The sequence below is a fragment of the Mandrillus leucophaeus genome, unplaced genomic scaffold (genome assembly GCF_000951045.1).
Source record: "Mandrillus leucophaeus isolate KB7577 unplaced genomic scaffold, Mleu.le_1.0 Scaffold242, whole genome shotgun sequence".
NCBI lineage: Eukaryota > Metazoa > Chordata > Mammalia > Primates > Cercopithecidae > Mandrillus > Mandrillus leucophaeus.
Window position 1 is genome coordinate 3,577,072 of NW_012102499.1, and position 20,611 is coordinate 3,597,682.

Genomic DNA, 20,611 nt, shown 5'->3' on the forward strand with positions numbered 1-20,611 from the left:
CACTTCTCTCCCCCCATATTTGAATTAAATAAATGTTAGACCTTGTGTTTCCATGCTACATTCTGTGTATATCATTTAAACATTTTTTCTTCACTAGTTATCCTCTTACCTGTGTCTAATATATCATTAATAACTTGCATTTATTTTTAAATTATTTTTTGTTTCAGACCTGCCTTTTTTTTTTTTTTTTTTGGGATGGAGTCTCGTTCTGTCGTCCAGGCTGGAGTGCAGTGGTGTGATCTCAGCTGACTGCAACCTCTGCCACTTGGGTTCAAGCGATTCTCCTGCCTCAGCCTCCCTAGTAGCTGGAATTACAGGCATCCGCCACCACGCCTGGCTAATTTTTGTATTTTTAGTAAAGACAGGGTTTCAGCATCTTGGCCAGGCTGGTCTTGAGCTCCTGACCTTGTGATCCACCCGCCTTGGGCTCCCAAAGTATTGAGATTACAGGGGTGAGCCACTGTGCCTAGCCGGAAATCTTGACTTTCTTAGTATCTAAATATTACCAGCGTATGTTTGGTCTGACGTAAGAATCCCAGCTCTGAAGTCATCTTCTGGTGACTGCATTCTAGATTTTTAGGGGAGTAGGGGGAGCAGGGAGAAGGGTGAGAGGGTGGCGTCCTCCACCCTGTGGTTAGATTCCTTCCCCTCAGCTTAGTCTCTCTCATCTTCTTTTAATTAGTGCCGTGCTTAATTACCCGCTGCACTTGCTTGTGTATGCATCATTGCATTTCTCCCCCAGAAGCCGGACATAGCTCTTACTCTCCAAGTAATGATAGTAATTGCTGGTAGGGCAGACCTGTTCCTCATCCTTCTCCAAGCACATTTCTTATGGCAGGTGTCTAGTTCCTAATTAAGTGCTAATGAGCATGCCTGGTGGACCGTGATGCCACTGCAAGCTTCTTCAGTTTTATGTCTCACTATTGCCAAGCTCTTAAAAGGTGACAGAGCAAGAATTAGTGTCTTTGGAATGACAGGAAGGTGATTTTATTCATAAAGAAATTGTTATTATGATCTCAAATGGTGAATGAGTAGTTTATACTTTCCAAGAATGCTATGAATGCTGCCTGTTCTGACCTCACCCCCTTTCCCATTTTGCTTCTAATTAGAACTGTGCTCTCTTTGAACAGAATGGAAGTTTATAAAGATGGTTGGCTGGCTCTTAGATTTTTTATTTATTTATTTTAAAATAGAGATGGAATCTCCCCATGTCACCCAGGCCAGTCTCAAACTCTTGGGCTACAGTAATCTTCCTGCCTTGGCCTCCAAAGTGTTGGGATTATAGGATTATAGTGAGCCACCGTGCCTGACCCTAAACATTTTTAGAAAGATTGGAGTGCTGGAAAATTCATTGTAAAATTTCCACAGACACAGATTTCTGGCTTTACGATGGTGTTTTCTCTAACTTTTGAGGTTGGGAAGTGTGTTTGGGATTCCGTTAAAAGTCAGTGGGCTGGGTAGAAATGACTGAAGATCTGGCATGAAGATTTAATATATTCAGTGCACGCAAGGGGATAATAAATAAAATGAGTAATTGAGTCCCAGGGAAGTGAGCACAAATCAGAATCTGGAGAATTTTCTAACATTACACCTTAGAAATTGAGCCTTAATCGTTTTTACTGCCTCATCAAAAATAAGTTTTATGTTGGACAGCTGAAATGTGGTCAGATTCATGGTGCAGGGGCCATTTCTTGGATACTTTTTCATTTCATACAATGTGCTTTTAAATATAATGTGTAAGAGCAATGCTACTGTGTAATGAGAACTGACTTAGAACTTCTGGAATGGGTTAAACGATGGGGGCAAAGTGCAATCATGGAAAAGGTATTTGGGAACAGGGGCTTGGCTCCCTGGCTGGAGTCCCACACGTAAGTGCTTTCCTCATCCATGGTCCTACCCATTCTAGGTCTCAGTATTTTCATGAGTCACGTACAAAGAGTGGGTTTGAGGCGTGGAGCTTGGTAGGAAGGAAAGCATATACAAAGTTTCGTCTCTAATGTTTCTTCCAGTGGCCACAAGCCTGGCTCCCTGAGATCCTCTCTCCTGTCTGTGGCCTTATGGTAAACAGCAGCTGTAAGAGTTGCTTCTGTACTGACTGCAGTCCCCTCCCACCTAGGGAGAGAGTTTCAGCAATTTACTGAATGCCTTTGAGCCTTTGTTCCTTCTGGGAAATGAGAATTGCAATATTTCCTCACAGGACTGAGAGGGCTTGATGGAATAAGGGGGCACAAGTGCCTGGGTGGTGCATGAGACACCCATCTTTCCAAATTCTGTTCGTTAGTAATAGTATTTTGGTTTTGTCTCATCATACTACTGTGGTAAGTCAATGCAAGGATGTAGGGTGGAATGGAGTTATCTGGTGACAGGTTGAGAGTATGGCTACTATATTGTAGGATGCATCCCCACCCCCATTTTAAACTCTCCAAAAACAGCATGAGTCTGAAAATCTGTGGCATCTTAGATTCAGTGACGTGCTGGATCTCCTCCCTGGAGGCGCATAGAGACAGAAGAACTAGCTCCTGTTTACTTACTGATGTAGCCAGCCTTGCTTAATAATAAACAGCTCCTGTCTTGGGGTGAGTGATACCAGAAAGTGACAGTGTAGTTGTAAGGATTATATTTTGGGAAGGTGGGAGAGGTCATTGAGCAGGTGAAAGCTTTTGATGAACTGAAAGCACTAATCGCATTTTTTCCCCTTTCCTCCCTCTCTTTCTTGGCTCCCTTTGTGTGTTTGTTGAACCTCCTGTTCTGTTTCCTCCTTCCCCTCCTGTCATGTCTGCTTTTCCCTGGATGCCGCCTCCATCGCCATCACTGTCACCACTACCTCCTCCTCCTCCTTTTTCTCTCTCACCACCACCAACAGCAGCAGCAGTTGCAAGCTCAGCATCTTTCTCATGGCCACGGACCCCCAGTTCCCCTTACGCCTCACCCTTCGGGACTTCAGCCTCCTGGAATCCCGCCCCTCGGGGGCAGTGCCGGCCTTCTTGCGCTGTCTAGTGCTCTGAGTGGGCAGTCTCACTTGGCAATAAAAGATGACAAGAAGCACCACGATGCAGAGCACCACAGAGGTGAGAGGCCGGGCAAGCCAGATTAGGACTTTGTCCTCATACTCTTACAGTGCTGCAAAGTTGTGTGCATCGCTAAAGAGAGCCCCAACCTATACAGAGAGCAAACAATGAGATAAGAGGAACTGTCGCAAAGCTTTCCACTGAAACACAGGTCACCCTGGAAGTTTGCAGGGTTTGCTGTGGGCATCTGTAGATGTCTCGATCTCGTTAGATTGCAGGCATCTTGACATCTTGGCAACTGCCTAGTTAATGCCAGTGGCCTGTACCATATTATGGAAAACTGTTAACTGCTTAATTGGGTAATTTTCAAAGAAAGTAATGTTGTTAAATGGGGCGAAATAAGAAGTTAAATTTGAAAGTGAATGTGTTCAAATGAAAGGTTTGATAATTGCATCTGTTACTACTTAGTTTCATAGGCTTTAATTCTAGTATGCATTAAATATTGGGCAAAATTGCACTTGACTAATTTTTTGAAGAAAAGTAATTTATTCTGTCAAGAAATAAAAAAATAGGCTTTGTGTATGGTTAAACTGTAAATCTTATGTTTACAAAATACTGTAATTTTCAGGAAATCACTGTATTAGGAATGTGCAATGACTTATATAAATAAAAGCCATTTTTAAAACTGTTTGGGGCTTGTGTTCTAATTATTCCCCCCTTTTTTTTATTTCTGTTCTTGCCTCTGTGTCTGAACGGGCATGTCTGTGCGTTTCTTGGTAACCTCGGGAGCAGACAGAGAGCCGGGCACAGTAAGTACTCAAATGCCTGCTGCACACACACACAGACACACACACATATGCACATACTGTCCCCTTCTGACAACACTTCTCTACACGGGCACAGACAGACACGCACACTCTCCCTGTCTCTTTCAGTGACCTGGCTTTTTTCTTCTACCTTTTCTTCCTTTAAAATTTCTTTTTCTTACATGACTGTTTGCTCTGCTCTTGTCTTTTTATAAAACTTGCATCAGACAAGAGGGGCATAATTTGGAGGCAACATTGTTTGCTGTGATTACTTACTTGGAAATATACTTTGATCTATGTATGCCTCCGCCTCACTGTAAAAGTGTTAATGGTTGCATTCTAAGTCTGGGGTTGGCTGTAGTTTAAAAGAATATTCATTTTTATATCTTAAATCAGTTTTAGAGGCAAGAGATCACAATCCCTTTGTGAAGTTGGTTAGTAATATACTATTTCTACCTAAACCAGTCATTATCCTCTGCGAATGCATTTTAGTTGCTAGGTTTCCATATCTTGTTTTCTTTGCATAATTGCCCTTGGAATGTGAACTTGATCTTATATCTATTTTAGACATAAGAACTGAGCGTACCAGTAAGCTCTTAAAAAGAAGGAAATTCAGCGGACAGAGCTGTGTGCATAGAGAGTTCATGTTTTCACCAGTCTAAGTCACACTCATTTTTCATGCGCATGTGGGATCCGTACGTGCATCTGCCAGTTAGCTCTGGGGAGACCCGTACTTAAAGTGCGCCTCAAATGTTGTGTAGCAAATAGAGAGAATCCGGCCCCTTTTCAGCTGGGATATCCTGCAGGTTTTGTCTCCTTTCCTTCTTTGTGAACACAGCAGTATTTTGACCATGTTTAATATGGTAAAAAAAAAAAAAAAAAAAAAAAAAAAAAGGGATACTGAACATTTAAATAATTCTGATAACTTTTTTGGTCTAAGTTTTGGAGGAAAGAGAAAAGTTCAGGGTTTTGTTTTTTTTTTTTTTCTTTTCTTTTTAAACCCTCTTCTGTGTAGAATAGTAGCTACTTTAAAAATTGTCTTTGAGACAGATCTTGGTATATTTCATGTATCTGGATGTGTTTGGAGGAGTGGGGAATGGTTGAAGGAAAGGGTAGCTAGTTTTAAAGTTCTTGTCCTACAAGTTTCTCCGGAAAATGTTGGAAGGGGATGGGGGGACAAAAAATTATAGCTAGGAAATAAAATATTCTACACACAAAGTACAGATAAGTAAACTGGCTTTAGTTTATGGAGGAAGCCTTATTGTTTTGCCATTCCAGGGTTCCTACAGATAGCCTTTTTTTTTTTTTTTTGAGATGGAATATTGCTCTGTCACCCAGGCTGGAGTGCAGTAGCACTATCTCAGCTCACTGCAACCTCCGCCCCCTGGGTTCAAGCGATTTTTTCGCCTCAGCTGGGATTACAGGCATGTGCCACCACACCCAGCTAATTTTGTATTTTCAGTAGAGACGGAGTTTCTCCATGTTGGTAAGGCTGATCTGGAACTCCCGACCTCAGGTGATCCGCCCGCCTCAGCCTCCCAAAGTGCTGGGATTGCAGGCTGGAATCACCATGCCCAGCGAGATAGTCATCTTTTATGTCTGTTCAGTAGAGTATCAGATTAAAAAACCTAACCCTGGATGAAATCACAGAAGAAATTTGCGGAGAGCCCATGCCCTTTAGGCTGTTATGTGTTTTAAATCTAGTGAACTTATTCTGGCTTTGGGACTTCAGTTTAACATGTTTTCCTCGGTCCTCCTGTTTCACCTTAAATGGTTGTGTTCATTGAGTGCATACCATGTACGTAAGGCACTATGGGACACGTATCTGTAATTCGGGGTATGTAGGCACGCAGCAAAGCCCTTGCCCAGAGAACTGAGGAGGAGTGAGTGACACAGTTAACCAAAAGACACAAGACTGGAGAAAGTTTCAGCAAAAGTTCTGTAACTCACTGGTATCAGAATTGTGGAAGTGATGCCACATGGTATGTGCCTCTCTGAGATGCCAGGGCTGTGAATAGGCAGAGGTTTGTATGCTTAAGCTAGTAGAGATGTATGTTATACCTCTGTGTCTTTCTGAATTTCCGAATGTGTCTGATAACCTCTTGTTGGTATTTTTGACTGAAAAAGTATATGCGAGTGCTTAATTCATGGGTTCATTGGGGTGGCTGGAGGGAGGGTTTTTGGTTGTCCCCTTCAAGAAGTATGAAGCAGTTCTTGAGTTTCAGGCAATTGTGGGTTATTTTTAAGTCTGTAAGTTAGGGTTAGCAGTCAACCAACTTTCTAGTTCAAGTGTGGGTTTACGTGTTTTGGGCATGTGTCCTTTTTTATATCAAATTTTTGACAAGTTCTAATCATTTCAATGAATATTTTCAGAACAAGTATATACGCTGTGTTTCCTGCCTAATGACTACAGAAAACTGTTGGGCAATGATGATTAAAATGGGAAAACTACACTAATTGTAACCTCAACATTTAATTCAGTCCATAGAGAGGCATTAAATTGTTCACTGTCCACATAAGTGGGATTTTGCTACAGTTATGTAAAATTAAATAGCTCTTCAAACTTTGTATAAAAGTGAGTATGAAAAGCAGTGGATAATGAGATGATGCGTACTATTAGTGCCTAAAATGTTATAGTACTTATCTATTTAATAAAGTGGTTTGAATCAGAAAGTCTAATTTTACTTGGCAGGTCAAGTCAGCCAATTGCTGTTTGCTGCTGTTTTTTAATCCCGTGAAAGGTTAAGGGCAGTTGCTACAGGCCAGTGATTTTCAAAGCCTTATGGCCTCATGATCTTGATACCCTTGAAATAAAATTATTGAGGACCCTGAATAACTTTTTGTTTATCTGGGTTATATTTTGATATTTACTGGGTTAATATTTTGATTTTCAATATTTACTGGGTAAGAAATAATAAAAAAAATTAAATCACCTAAACAGATGAAGAGCTACTTAATTTAAATTGTATTAATACAAATAACATTATTAGTGAAAAATAACTTTTCCAAAACAAAAAAAAAATTATAGTGGGAAGAGTGGCATTGTTAGGTATGTCTACAACTGTCTTGAATGTCCTGTAGTTTGTTTAGTTTTAAAGAGGACAGCTGGATTCTTCTGCATTTGCTCTTTTGTGGTATTTAGTTGAAGTTTAGGAAGAAAATCTGCCCTCATAGATTTTCGAGGGTCTCTGGGACCCTTAAGGGATCCTTGGACCAAAGTCTAAGGACCTTGGCCATAAATAAGACTAACTCCTTACTGTTTTTTTTTTTTCTTCTTCTTGTTTTTCTTTCTATATTGAACATATTATTTATACCAAGTGCAGAAATCAGAGACTGATGGGATCCACAGGGAATGTGGGTGTGTATGAATTTTTATCTGTGAGCCTAAAACTGGTTGGTAGGTAGTTTGTTTATTTTTAGTGGCAGAAATTAATTTGCTAGTTAAAAGATTTTATGGTAGGAAAACAAATGAGCCTTAAATAAGCAATCTGTTTTAATGTGAAGCCTAGAAAACAGAAGTGCAATCAGTGCACTGCCTAACAACACTTGCGTCAACAGTGGATTGCATATATGATGGTGGTCCCGTAAGAGCATAACACCGTACCTTTTCAATGTTTAGGTGTGTTTAGATACACAAATACTTACATTGTGTGGTAGCTGCCTGTAATATTCAGGACAGTAACATGTACAGGTTTGTAGTCTAGGAGCAGTAGCTTAGGTGTGTAGTAGGCTGTATCACCCAGGTTTGTGTAAGCACACTATTTGATATTTGCACAATGATGAAATTGCCTGACATCCCTTTCTCACAAAGTATCCCTGTTGTTCAGTGACACATGGCTGTTCTAAGAGTGAAAGTCTTTATGGAAACTACCTTAAAGTTTCTTATTTCTGAAAGGGATGAATGATAAAGCTAGCAACTTTATAGAGTTTTTGCGTTGGTTTAAAGGTTTTTTTTGGCTGTTTTAAAATTTTGATATCTGTTTTTTCTTACATAAGTGCAGTTCTTGAGCAGAGAAATATGAAATGACCTAAAAAAGGCCATTGTTTCTTAGTAGCATTCAGTAGTAATAAAAACATAACTTTAGATATTTTAATTAATTTAAAGATAAAGTACATTAAATTTTGGCTGAAGGGAATGCTATTTTTATCTGCTTGAAAGAGAGAATTGACAAGTTGTATGGTTTAAAAAAATGTATAATAGGTCATGCTTTTAAATACTTTGAGTCATTTAACAAATATTTGTTGAGCCCTGACTATGTGGCCAAGTACTGTTTGAGGTACTGTGTATACTTGCTCTCATTTTGCAGCGATCCCTTTTATGTCACAGTGAAACATTTGTTGAATGTAAGGCACTGAAATACTTAGCCAGTGTGATCACTGTTTGAAAAAGGGAGGAGACTCTGGGGAAGACTCCAGAGCAGACAGTTTGTAGACCTACGCAGTGGCGTTCATGGATGGACTGTATAAGTATATGCAGATTGTGGTGGGTCTGTGTTCATTTGCAGAATTCTGGGGAGAGATTATAACTCGTCAAATTCTCAAAAAGGGGTTCCTGACTCAGAACAGTCTAAGCACCACTCATCTGTCTTTCAGGTCATATGGCACAGCAGCATAAAAAAAACCTTCTTCATCAAGGAGGCTGGATGCATCCGGTCACATAGTTACTTAGTTAACAGAGATTGAGAGTTAGTAATCTGAGGGACCATGTTGTCACTCTGTAATTGACTTCTAAAATCACCAGGAGTTTGTATTTAGAGCTTACCTAGAGATAATTACAACAAACATCACCTTGTTTTACATAAGGTGGCTTCTTTTCTTTTCTTGTTACTCTTCTCTAGCTGTTCTTGACTAGTTAATTGTCAGAGGCAGGACCAAATCCTAGTTAGGACCACCCATACGTCACTTTTTCTCAAAATGACAACATTATGGAAGGCAAGGAGGAGTTAAGATGTGGGACTTTGGAAAAGAATACTGTTGGTCTTTTTCTGGGGAAAAAAAATCACCTTCACTCCCAGAGGCCCATGGGAACCGTGGTGGCACCAGGTGGTAGAATGAACGTGAGTTTTGTACAAAGGCAGACCTGAGTGGAATTCTGGCTACACAGGCAAGGCTTTTTCATTCTTTTGTGCCTTCCTAGTCCCATCTATAAGAGGTGATCGTAGTGGTTGCCTCATAGGGAGGGGGTTAGGAGGCCTCAGGTGGGAGGATAGCAAACAGCATGGAAGGTACTTAGGGAATGCCCTCCTCCCACTGCCGTTGGCAGAGTAGCAAGACAACAGTAAATCCATCATTCATGACTCTCAATGCAGTTACTTCTGGGTTTCTCTCCTATTTATTTTTTTAATTAAAACAATTTTTCTTTTAATTTTTGTACACTCAGAGTCTCAGTATGTTGCCTAGGCTGGTCTCAAACTCTTGGCTTCAAGTGATCCTCCCACCTTGGCCTCCCGAAGTGCTGAGATGACAGGCGTGAGCCTCTGCACCCAGCCTTGGTTTTCTCTCCCTTTTTAAAGTACATATTACACAGGCAGTTATGGAAATAAGGATCCGCGTGCCAATGTGGCAGTTACTGTTGGTTCTCAGCACGTCAGCACCGTGAAACTGATCTCAGCTGCTTATTAACTTGATCAGTTTCCTGATAATCAAATTTCTCAAAAGTAGACACAGCCTTGGAGGTGCTGTTTTTGCCTAAATACTTACGAATTCATCTTGACCTGACATTTTAAGAGATTGCCTGGAAATAAAGGCTAAAACTGAGATGAGTCATGTAAAATTTCAATTTTTGGGCACAATGGAAAACGCTTAAGTTTTCTTAAGCAGTCTCCTGGGCAGGTTTCCCTTCTGGCCAAGTTTAAAACTCTGCTTAAAAAAGATAGATCCTCTTTGAGAATGTTGGCAACACTGCTGTGAGTAGGGTGAACCCTTGAAAGCCCTGGTGGTTTCTAGATTGTCAGGAGCCTGTACCAGGTAGAGGCGTCTGTTGACTGTGGATGCAATAAGTCAGGTAGATATCGGGGCCTTGGTGGACTGGATTAATGTTCAGGTTTTATCTCACTGTGATTACAGTGAAAATAGAGCATCTTTAAAAAAAAAAAAAAAACAAAACAAAAAGCGAGAGAACAATTTTTCCCTCCAAAACCTCTTTTTTGAGTTTGTGCTCTGTAATTAGAAAACCTGCGATTGTTTTTGTCCCTATAATCATTTTTATCATTTCCTCACTGGAACATAGGTGGACAACAAATTCTGTGTCCTTATCTTTGAGATAAGGAGGTATAAATGTAAGTGCTGTCAGATACAAGATGACTTAGTCAAGTCCTGACCTAATGGCTTTGTAGTTTCAGGGCCATTTCTTGCATTAGCAATTATCTCAACAGGGGCTAGAGAGCAAAGAGGCACAGAAACAGGTAAGCAGCTCTTAGAAACCATGCTTTCAAAAATGCTTTGACATAGAGGTTTTGGTTTTGCTGTGATTAGGTCCTGAGATGGGGAATGGCAGTGTCATGAGGTTATTTAAAAATTAATTTTAAATAATTGTATTTATTGTCTGCTCCAGAGTTTGTTTGTTTTGCTTTGCCTGGAGGAGGGTAGAAGGGCCAGCTACAAATGAGAGGGTGGTGATGAAGGCATCGTGGTTTTAGCACCCTGTCCATCCTCAACATTAACTGGCCCTGTATGTCACCTGCACGGCTACCTTTCTGTGAGTCCTCCTGACTCGATGAGTTGCAAAATCAAGGTGCAGGAATGCACTGGTTCTTCCCCAGAGTTTGCATTTAAACTGTGTGAAACATCAATGTGTGCCCTTCAGACGGGCTGCACAGGCAGGGTTGTGAGATGTGATGTGATTGCCAGTGGACAGATTTTCAACTTTGTCATGTTGTTAACAAGTGGGGATCTCATTAGTTTTATGGGTTAAAAATGCAGTAGTTGAAGTTTTGGGCAGAGTACATGAATGACCAATTGGACCGTAGCAAAAAGTACGGCGCAGGGTGATGGCTTAATTGATACCAGGTGTAGATGGAGAAGGCACACAGATGTGATGGGGTGCGTCGTTACCTAATTGTTTTAATGTTCACCGAGAAGTTAATTGTCAGTGTGGAGTGTGCTAGTAAATTAGGTTCCTACTGCCTTAGTGTAACTGAGGATAAATGAGGTGTCACAAGTTTCCAATCTGTACCTCTGACACAAACACTTTTCCTGCGGGGAGGAGAAAGTTCCCAAGGGGAATCAGCATGGCAGCTAAAGAAATCCATTTGAATAATGTGCTTTATTTTTGCATTAGGGAAACCTGTCTTGCTTTTGCTGTGTGCATGAATGGGTTTTGCTTTCAGTTTTGCTGCTGGTGGTTTCAGGGTTTGAACTTGTTGGCAGAGAAGTTGCTTGGAGGTCTTAGGATCCATGAGGGCCTCTGTAACTACTGTTTGGTAGCATTGACAGGCCAGCATTTTATTAAAGTTGCTTTTTTTTTTTTTTCTTTTCTCGTAGTTTCTGGGGTTACTTTTCAGAACATGTTAGTAGATGTGAACAACCATTAGTGTTAAATTGCTGAAGAAAAGTCAGATTATTGGAACAAGACTATAAAGACTGGTTTTTATCCTTATTGAAGTGACTGGGTCTTTGCTACCTTTGTCTTGAATGGGTGTTTGGAGCATGAAATAGACACATCACTTGTGCTGAATGGTCAGGATAAAGGAATACAGAGTTCCAGTCTTAACATGTTCTTTTGACGCCACTGGGTGCTCTCTGAGGTTCAGTCAACCCATCTGCTTACATTGTAAGTTCTTATATGAAGGTATGGTTTCATAATTGTGTTGGAATGTTTATTTTTGCTTTATTTTAAAAGAATATGTTGGCCTCTCGCATCCAGGAAATTCAAACACTTTGCCAATTATCTAGTTACCCTGAGGCCATGGAGCTACCGCAGGGAAAGATCCTGGTGTGTGTTTAATAAAACATGGTTCCCACAGTTAGGAAATTGTGCTCAGAATTTGTCTCAGAATGCACACAAGCTGTAATATCGGAAGATCTGCCATTCCTCATTTCTTCTGACCAGCTCTTTTGCTGTCATAGCCGTTCTATTCTGTCATCCTATTAGTGCAAGTTAGATGTAACCCTTAGGAAGCATATATTAATAAGTAGTAATTTGCTTGTTGCCAGTGAAGATGCCCTCTGAGATTTGGCATTCTCACAGAATTCCAGATTTTTGTGAGAGAGAGAGAGAGAGTCCCTTCTTGTGGAGTATATGGTTTCTCTGTTCTTGCACCTCATCTAATCATCTCATGTACTTTCTATATAAAAGTTATGCCAGTTCTGCCCATTTTTGAACCCTCTTTATGTATCTGATACTGAGCATTCTAGGAGGATCTTTTCTTTTAGACTTCTCAGATATGCTTCTCCCTTTATGTTTTACTTGACCCTGTACCCGTAAGTGTGTGCCACACGTAGGTGCAGAAAATTATTTGGTTTTAGAATTTTAGTTTGTTTTGAACAGTATGTTTTCAACTGATTTGCCCAGGTTTGTCATGTCCTCCGTGGGCTGTATAACTCCTATTTTGAGTTTCTGTAGAAGACATAAATAAGGTGATTTTGTTTATTTCTTAAAAAATTTTTTTAAATAAAGGAAAACTTACATACAGTCTAGAAACCTCAGTCCTTGGGACACTTGTAATAGAAGTCTGCCCAACATTTACGGTCTTTAAAAAATCCTGGCAGATATTTAAATTTTACCAGCCGCAAGGTGAAATAAAGCATTGGGTTTCTTGGCTGGAATTAGAGTATATCAGTCAGTATGGTAACACTGGTTCTCATGTTGATCAAAAAGCTGATTCTCAATTAAATATTTATTTGGCAAATAAATATTTGAAAAATGAATTCTACTTGATGAATCCTGTTTGGTAGATTAAAATCTTTCAAAATATAGACTTAGGAAGAGGTGTCTACAGTGGCAAATAGGTCTGTAGGATGATTACCTGCGGTGATTGGCATCCCATGAAGCCTGTGTGTACCTGGGCTGCTTTATCACTCTCTGCTGAGGCCTTTTTCAGTGTTAATTTTGGGTTTTGAGTGGCACGGCAGGAATTTGGGACTATTCCTAGTTCATTTTAAAGTAGACTTTAAAATGTTCATTTAAAAATTACACGTTTCTATTTTTGGTATGGAAGGCATCTAACCTGATTAAAGCAAGGCATTCTGTTGGTTAGGAGGTGGGTCAGAGAAACCATGCGTCAGGTATTATGTCACATTAGAATGTTAAGTGCAGTAGTTTAAAGAGCCAGGCTGAATTTCCAATAAGTTTTTGGGTACAAGTGTTGCATGTATATAAACTTGAGTTTAAAAATCACTCTTCTGAGAGAGGAGGCACTTTGACTGTAATAGGAATCAGCAGGTGGTGGACAAAGCCACTTGGCCCCAGGCAAATCACCTCTGTCTTGGGACATCTTAGTCCTCCAGATTAAAGGAGCAGAAGGAGGAGAAGGAGGAACAAAATGTGTCGACAGTTGCTTTAGCCTCTTCTCAGGTTTGTTTCTAATTATTTTCTGTGTTTAGAATGCATGACTATTTTTTTTTTTTATTTTTCATTTTATTATTTTTTTGAGGTAGAGTCTCACTCTGTCACCCAGGCTGGAGTGCAGTGGCACAATCTCTGCTCATTGCAACCTCCACCTCCTGGGTTCAAGCGATTTTTATGCCGCAGCCTCCTAAGTAGCTGGGATTACAGGTGTGTGCTACCACACCCGGCTAATTTTTTTTTTTTTTTTTTTTTTTTTTTTTAGTACAGATGAGGTTTCACCATGTTGGCCAGGCTGGTCTCGAACTCCTGTCCTCAGGCAATCTGCCCACCTTGGCGTCCCAAAGTGCTGGGATTACAGGCATGAGCCACCGCACCTGGCCTCATAACCATTTTTAAATAGCTTAATGCAAAGCAACCTCTGTTTCATTCTTTTGCAAATGGTATCCTCATAAATGTTGCCTCGATTTGTTAGATGTGGACCCAGACAACATAGCATTCGAAATTTTGGAGGATCAAAATGACAATTTAGTCAATACCCAGGTTTAATCTCTGAATTCTCAAAATATGTATAAAGTGGCTCTTAATGGCCATCAAAATGACTGTGTTCTACCCTGGAGCCATAAGCAACACACAGTAGGGCGTGCACAAGGAGAAATCACAGCATGAGGGAAAAATACCTCAAGAAATGCAGTACCCACCAAGTCACTTTTGGGTTTCTGGGAACAAGTGAGGGAATCATGAAGGTAAGGGTCCCCCAGGCGGTAGTTTAAAAACCAGAATGGTTGCTGTTGCTGCCAGTGAAGCTCATTAGGCTGGAACTATTTGCTCATATCAAGAACAACAATGAAAGCAGCATCAGGGCTGGAAGGGGCAGTTATACACAGAAAGCTGGGTTCACGGGAACAAGAGTGAAAGGAAGCGGTCTCTTTTTGGTGGGGTAGTCTTTAGGTAGAAAGCCGGCGGGGCGTCCGGCAGCTGCATGGGCCAGGGATCCCTGGGTCTGAGTGCGGTTTTCCTGTGCCTTTCCAGCCCACACTCTGCTGCCTTGTTTTGAGTCAATTTTACAGCATCAAAGGTATGATGAGGCATCTTGTTTTGTAACTTGTTGAAGTCTGCTGTTGAATGGGGTCCATTTCAGATAAGCAGTGCTGCTAATTACTAGCCCTGTCCACCACATTTGGAGGAACTTTCAGAGCTTTTCAAAACCTATTCAGACTATAAGCTTCATTTAAGCTGCTCAAGCGGAAATTACAGTAGTAACTTTGAACACATAGATGCAGAGGCCTCAAAGCTTGACAGTCTCAAACGTCCAGTCATAGAAAGGTTATTGTTTCTAACAGAAATTGTATTGTTTCTAACAGAAGTGTAGTTTACTTTTACGTTCACAGTACCACTTGACATCGTTAAAAAAAAAAAAAAAAGACATTAAGAAGCTGTCTTGGAATGGCCCTGTGGCTTGGACATGCAGTGCTGATGACAGCAGGAGAGCTTGGAAGACTGTGGAGAGACTGGTCAGCACACACTGACTCTATGCCCCATTTTGCTGGGCACTTGGGCCGATTGAAAGTTGAATAAGACATAGCCCTGCCCTGGATGCTGCTCAGGGTCTGGAGGAGGAGACCTCGGGGCTGAAATAAACTAGAAGAGAGAGGTGTATTTAAACATGTTTCCCATGTGTGCACAAGCAGCTGCTGCTCCGGCCCAGCTTTTCAGAGGGCGTGTTAGCACTTTGCAAGAGTTAGGTCTCCTGCAGCCTTGTCAGCTGTGGGTCTGGGTTGGAGGGGTTAGTTTTTAGCGGACATTTATCTAGGTAATTAGTTCAGGGATCCAGCCGGCTCACCTTTCAGCCCCAAACACTGTGGTAAAGACATTACTTTGAGCTTCTCTATATTGAATTGCATTGGTCCCTCCCAGCTGCTTTTATCTAAGCCTCCTGGCATTTGTGTAGCTTGAACAGTCATGAATAAAAGAGCCCAGCTCCTTTAGAGTCGGTCCCTGAGGAGGGCCAAGAGGCTTGGGATTGCCTTCTGGTCCCCAGTTTTGATTTCCTCCTGCATATGGTTGAGCTGGGAACAACCCTCCCATGGTGGGGTCCATGGTTTTCCGGGGGAGCTTTGAGGGCTGGCCACCTGGCTGATTACCTCTGGCTGGTTAGGAATGAAACTCACGGCTTTTAAAAAGGTACCATAAAGTATTTGCTCCTGTTGTATACTGTCGATTAGATGTGGTCTAACTTAAAGGCATCCCCCAGCCCCTTCTGTTTTAAATTGTGGCAGAGAAAGGTAACATAATTGTCTGTTGGCCCTGGACACCGCCCTCTTAGTTCTCAAACATCTTTCAGAGATTGGGGTTATCTGGGCTTTGTGAAAGGAGGTTTTTGCACAGCTCATTCAACATTGTTCAGGGCAGTAACACATCACTGAACAAATTGCCCCCTTGCATATGCTAATCCCACACTTAAAAGAACTCATTGTAACATGTTCTGATGCTTTAGCCCGAGGGGAGATGGGAATTGAAGAGATGTCAGATCATGTCATGTGACCCCAAAATATCTAAAATGCCTGTTTTCTTTGGGTCAACAGTTCCTACTCAGCATATGCGAATGAAAGTATCCTGTGTGGTTTGTGGAAAAGATTAGTCCTTGTTCCTGCTTTTGTGTGTGGGAGCTGGCCTTGCTATTGAAGATTCACTGGCCGAAATTCCCCCCTTGGGTCTTAAATTTCAGCGCTATTGGCGAGGAACACCAAGTCTTATTTTCAACAATAAATTAAAAGAATTCAAAAGAGTTCCTTCATTGTTGCTGTGGAAAATGTGATTTGCCTTTTAGGAAACCATGCTGTTAATCCCACCGCTTCCTTTGTGCCTTTTTAGAGTGGTACACATTGACTCTTACAGTTAAAGAATATGTCTAATAGAGTAATCTCAAGATTTGCGCATAGGCCATTCGCATTCCTGACCAGGAAGTCGCAGTGGGAAAGAATAAAAACACATCCACATACAACACAGTAAGCTCCTATGTCTCCAACAGTAAATAGAACAGAAGCACATTTCCAAGGAGGCCTGAAGAATCCACCTAGCTTTGGATGGTTTAATTGCAAAGTCAGGGTCTCCTTTTTAAGTGTGTAAACCTGTAGATACGTTTGCCATCAGAGTCTTTAGATGAGATGAATTAAATGGAATGAAAGGCTGTGTAGGTATCACCTTTCAAAAATAGTTCTCACATTGAGGTTGGGTTTTCATGTGTACAAAGAGGCTTGGGAAGAAATCTTTGATTAATTTTTTTGTCTTGCAGAGTAATTCCCTTCTGGTCCCAGACAGTCTGAGAGGCACAGATAAACGCAGAAATGGGCCTGAATTTTCCAATGACATCAAGAAAAGGAAGGTGGATGATAAGGACTCCAGCCACTATGTAAGTAATTAAAGGACTTGAAATAGTATTTGTTTGCTTACTGCTCACCTAAGTGAGTATCCAAGTATACTCTTAAGATCTTAGTGATAATTCCATGTCCTTAAAAATAATAACATAAAGAGGAGAGGTTCTTACATTGTAGGATATTATTTCCCTTTGGGGCAGTAAATTATGCTTCTGCCGGGCTCAGTGTTACGCTTTGGACTTCCTGCCTTTGTTACTCAAAAGGGAATATGAAAATGCAGGGCTGGCTTTGTGCGCTGTGGTTGCTCAGGGCCCTGCTGTTATTAGGAGTCCCCCCAGCCCCTGCCCTCTCTTGGTGTAATGCTCAGATCTCACTATCTTTGCATTCTCAATTTTTGAATAAGGTCTCTGCATTTTTCATTTTGTCCTGGACTCTGTGAATTTAGTAGCCACTCCTGCTAAAATAGAGTAAAAATTATAGTGTCACAGAAGCTTTGTGGATGCTGTTCTGATGATACAGGCTCATACTACTTCTCAAGACAGAGCTCAGCGTTTTCCACAGTGAGCGTTCTAGTGAACTAAGTTCATGGTGAAAATGGAAGAAACCCCAGAGGCATCTTGTTTAAATTCTGTAGATGAGATCACTTTACTGGTTGATGGAGTGGGGACTCTTGTCACAGATCCAGCTAAAACCACATTCAAAAGGAAACCAAACCAAGCCAGATGGCCATTGGCTCTGGTCTCAGGGTTACAAACATTGCACCCGATGTATGACTTGGAGTTGCCTGTGTGTCCCTGAGTGTCTGTTTCAGGATGGATGCATTCTCAGGAACAGTATGAAAGCAGAGTTGCTGAATTGGGGCTACGTCCCTGATGCCCTTGGAGGAAGAGGCGTCAACTGTGCAGGCTATGTGGAGTTCTAAACACTAGACAGATGATAGTGTCTGCTGCTGGCTTGCCCAAGCCTATAGCTGACGATAGGTAACATCTTTTTGAGCACCACCCGGAGTTGGTGCCAGGTACCTTGTGATTTTTACATGGATTATTTCATTTAACTCTTATAACATCCCAGTGATTTCCTGGAGCCAGCTCTAGTATCTCTGCTCTTTGACACTATGCTAAGATGCCCAAACCCAGCTCCAGTATTCGATTATTTTACCAGAGATCCTCTATTTGGTTCGCACTTTGCACCATGCTTTAATAACATACTAAGAAACAAAGCGGTTGGTTCTCCCCAGCCTAACCCAACACTTTTTAGCACATATCATTCTCCCCTTGTCTGTTGCCCAAAGCCGATGTCCCATGCATGTACTTTCATTGTGACATTCAGCGTTACTAAGCAAGTTGGAAGGTTTATGACATGCAGATATTTGCTGAGGTAGAATTCTGATGTTACGAAGCAAGTTGGAAGGTTTATGACATGCAGATATTTGCCGATGTAGAATTCTGAATTGCCCTTCATGAGGCTGTTGTGTATAGTGTAAGTTATTTAGTAATGAGTGCTCTAGAATCCATAAAGCTTGGCATGGTAGTTTTGTAACCTGCGTGTACTAGGTTTGTCTGGTTGGATAGATGGTTAGGGACCGTGTGTGGAGAGTATGTTGGAGAGTCTGGGACAAAGGCCTCAGAACTTAGATCACCGATGACAGACATGTACTGTCCTTTGCAGTACCCTTTGCAGAAGGGTCCAGTACAAAGCTAAGATTTAAATTACAGTAAACTCACTTCAGAGTTCCATTGTAATAAAGGAATTGTTCGCTATTTGTGCTCGTTCCGTGTGTGTACTAACTTAGCCATTTTTATAATTTTCTTTGTAGAAGATAAACTCTTTTAGTTTATATTTTTCCACCACCACCACCCTTAATACCTGGAAACATCTGTGCTTTGCTGTGGGCTTTACCAAGAGAAAACGGATTTTCGTTAGTGTTAGTTTTGTTCTTTATTGTATGAAAATATTTATTTCAGTAGACTGTTATTTAGGATTACCCAGGCTTCCTCAATGGTTGTAATTTGAATTGTTACTGGTGAATTGCATGGTGCCCTGTAACCACGGCTAAAATATATCTTGTAACACACTATTGAAGAAAATAAATTGGGTCTCCCACATGTAGTGCTCTGTGTATGATTAGGAAACAAATCATGTAAGACTTGAATTTAGAGTTGAGGGTAAACTTTCTAGCCTAGATTTGTGGGCTTACTTCAGAAGGCCAATGTGGATAATATTTGCACTTGTTTGTACTAATAACTTTTCAGATATTATTTCTATATTCTTCATTGACAACAGTATCAGTACAAGCATTGTTTAGATCATAAATTCGGGACCTCTTCCTTTCCAAGAATTCAAACCCATTGAGATGTCCTGCTTTTTCCATATACCTACATTGTATAATGTATTACTCTGCCCTAAAGGACATGAGACATTTTGGCTAAGAGAGTAGACTTTTTCAGCCTGCCTCAAACTTGATGGAGGGGGTGATCGCATCATTGAATTGTTTTTTTGTTTTTTGTTGTTTTTTTTTTTTTTTGAGATGGAGTCTTGCTCTTGTCACCCAGGCTGGAGTACAGTGGCACAGTCTCGGCTCACTGCAACCTCCGTCTCCCAGGTTCAAGCGATTTCTCCTGCTTCAGTCTCCTGAGTAGCTGAGATTACAGGTGCACACCACTACACCCAGCTAATTTTTGTGTTTTTAGTAGAGACGGGGTTTCACCATGTTGGTCAGGCTGGTCTCAAGCTCCTGACCTCGTGATCCACCCGCCTCAGCCTCCCAAAGTGCTGGGATTATAGGCATGAACCACTGCGTCCGGCCCACATCATTAAATTGAACAGGCTTTATTTTATTTATTTTTTTGAGACAGGGTCTTGCTTTGTCGGCCAGGCCAGAGTGCAGTGGCATGATCTCAGCTCACTGAAACCTACACCTCCTGGGTTCAAACGATTCTTGTGCCTCAGCCGTCTGAATAGCTGTGACTGCAGGCATGCGCCACCACGCCCGGCTAATTTTTGTATTTTTAGTAGAGACAGGGTTTCACCATGTTGGCCAGGCTGGTCTTGAACTCCTGGCCTCAAGTGGTCTGCCTGCCCGCGTTGGCCTCCCAAAGTGCTGGGATTACAGGCGTGAGCCACCGTGCCCGGCTGAACAGCTTTTCCGAATATTTTCCAACCCAGTGCTACCTTGGAGTTTCCTCTGATTAGTAAATACTGTAGCTTTATGAAGGGACAATGAGAGCCTTACTGCAGAATGCCAGTGCCTTTCAAATATTGCCATCTATTATCTTTCCAAAAATACTTCAAGCTGATTGCAAAAAAGGTTAATTTTTAATTTACTTTTTTGTTACTTAAGAGAAAAAGATTGGGTTTTGTTTGCTTATTCCATCCACCGGCTAGCTTTGCTGGATTCGTTTTGTTTTGTTTTGTTTTGTTTTTGCATTAACTAGTAATCCCATGGGAAAATGCTTTACCTTGAAATCATATGGAAAGACTTCGATATAAGGGTATGCATATTTCAAATTAGAGATTTCAGCCCTCAAGAGAAATTCAGCTGTTGCAACCGTTTACTGAGCACTTACAACCTGCCAAGTATTTGCAACTTGCCATCACCTGTAAACAAGTTGTGATTGGATAGTTGGTTTGCTACTGCTACAGAATTCCTGCCTGAAGCTTTGCATAGCCCCAGGTCAGATGAGAAGAGGGAGAAGATGATAATAATTACTAGGGCTGGCAAACTGATAGAGAGCCTGCAGGCCTGTCCCAGGTAGTTTTTTTTGTCTGTCTGCTACCAAGAACTATAGAAAGAAATCTAACTGTGCCCCAAACCCATTCTTAGCTTTTAGTAAATGGCGTTAATGTTTCTTTCTTCCAGGACAGTGATGGTGACAAAAGCGATGACAACTTAGTTGTGGATGTGTCTAATGAGGT

At 41.2% G+C, this 20,611-nt stretch overlaps 1 protein-coding gene across 11 annotated transcripts in view; it reads left to right on the forward strand.

Annotated features, from left to right (window-relative positions):
• The window catches only part of TLE1 (transducin-like enhancer of split 1 (E(sp1) homolog, Drosophila)), a 107,136-nt gene that overhangs the window by 53,137 nt on the left and 33,388 nt on the right, over positions 1-20,611 (forward strand). For 3 of the 11 annotated variants that reach the window (XM_011982777.1, XM_011982779.1, XM_011982784.1), the window contains exons 7-10: positions 2,864-3,068; positions 3,801-3,817; positions 16,615-16,731; positions 20,556-20,609. In XM_011982777.1, the coding sequence (XP_011838167.1) occupies positions 2,864-3,068; positions 3,801-3,817; positions 16,615-16,731; positions 20,556-20,609 (393 nt within the window). Of the gene's footprint in view, positions 1-2,863; positions 3,085-3,797; positions 3,818-12,027; positions 12,045-16,614; positions 16,732-20,555; positions 20,610-20,611 lie in introns of all 11 variants that reach the window. The other 8 variants (XM_011982778.1, XM_011982781.1, XM_011982783.1 and 5 more) reach the window with 5 other exon arrangements.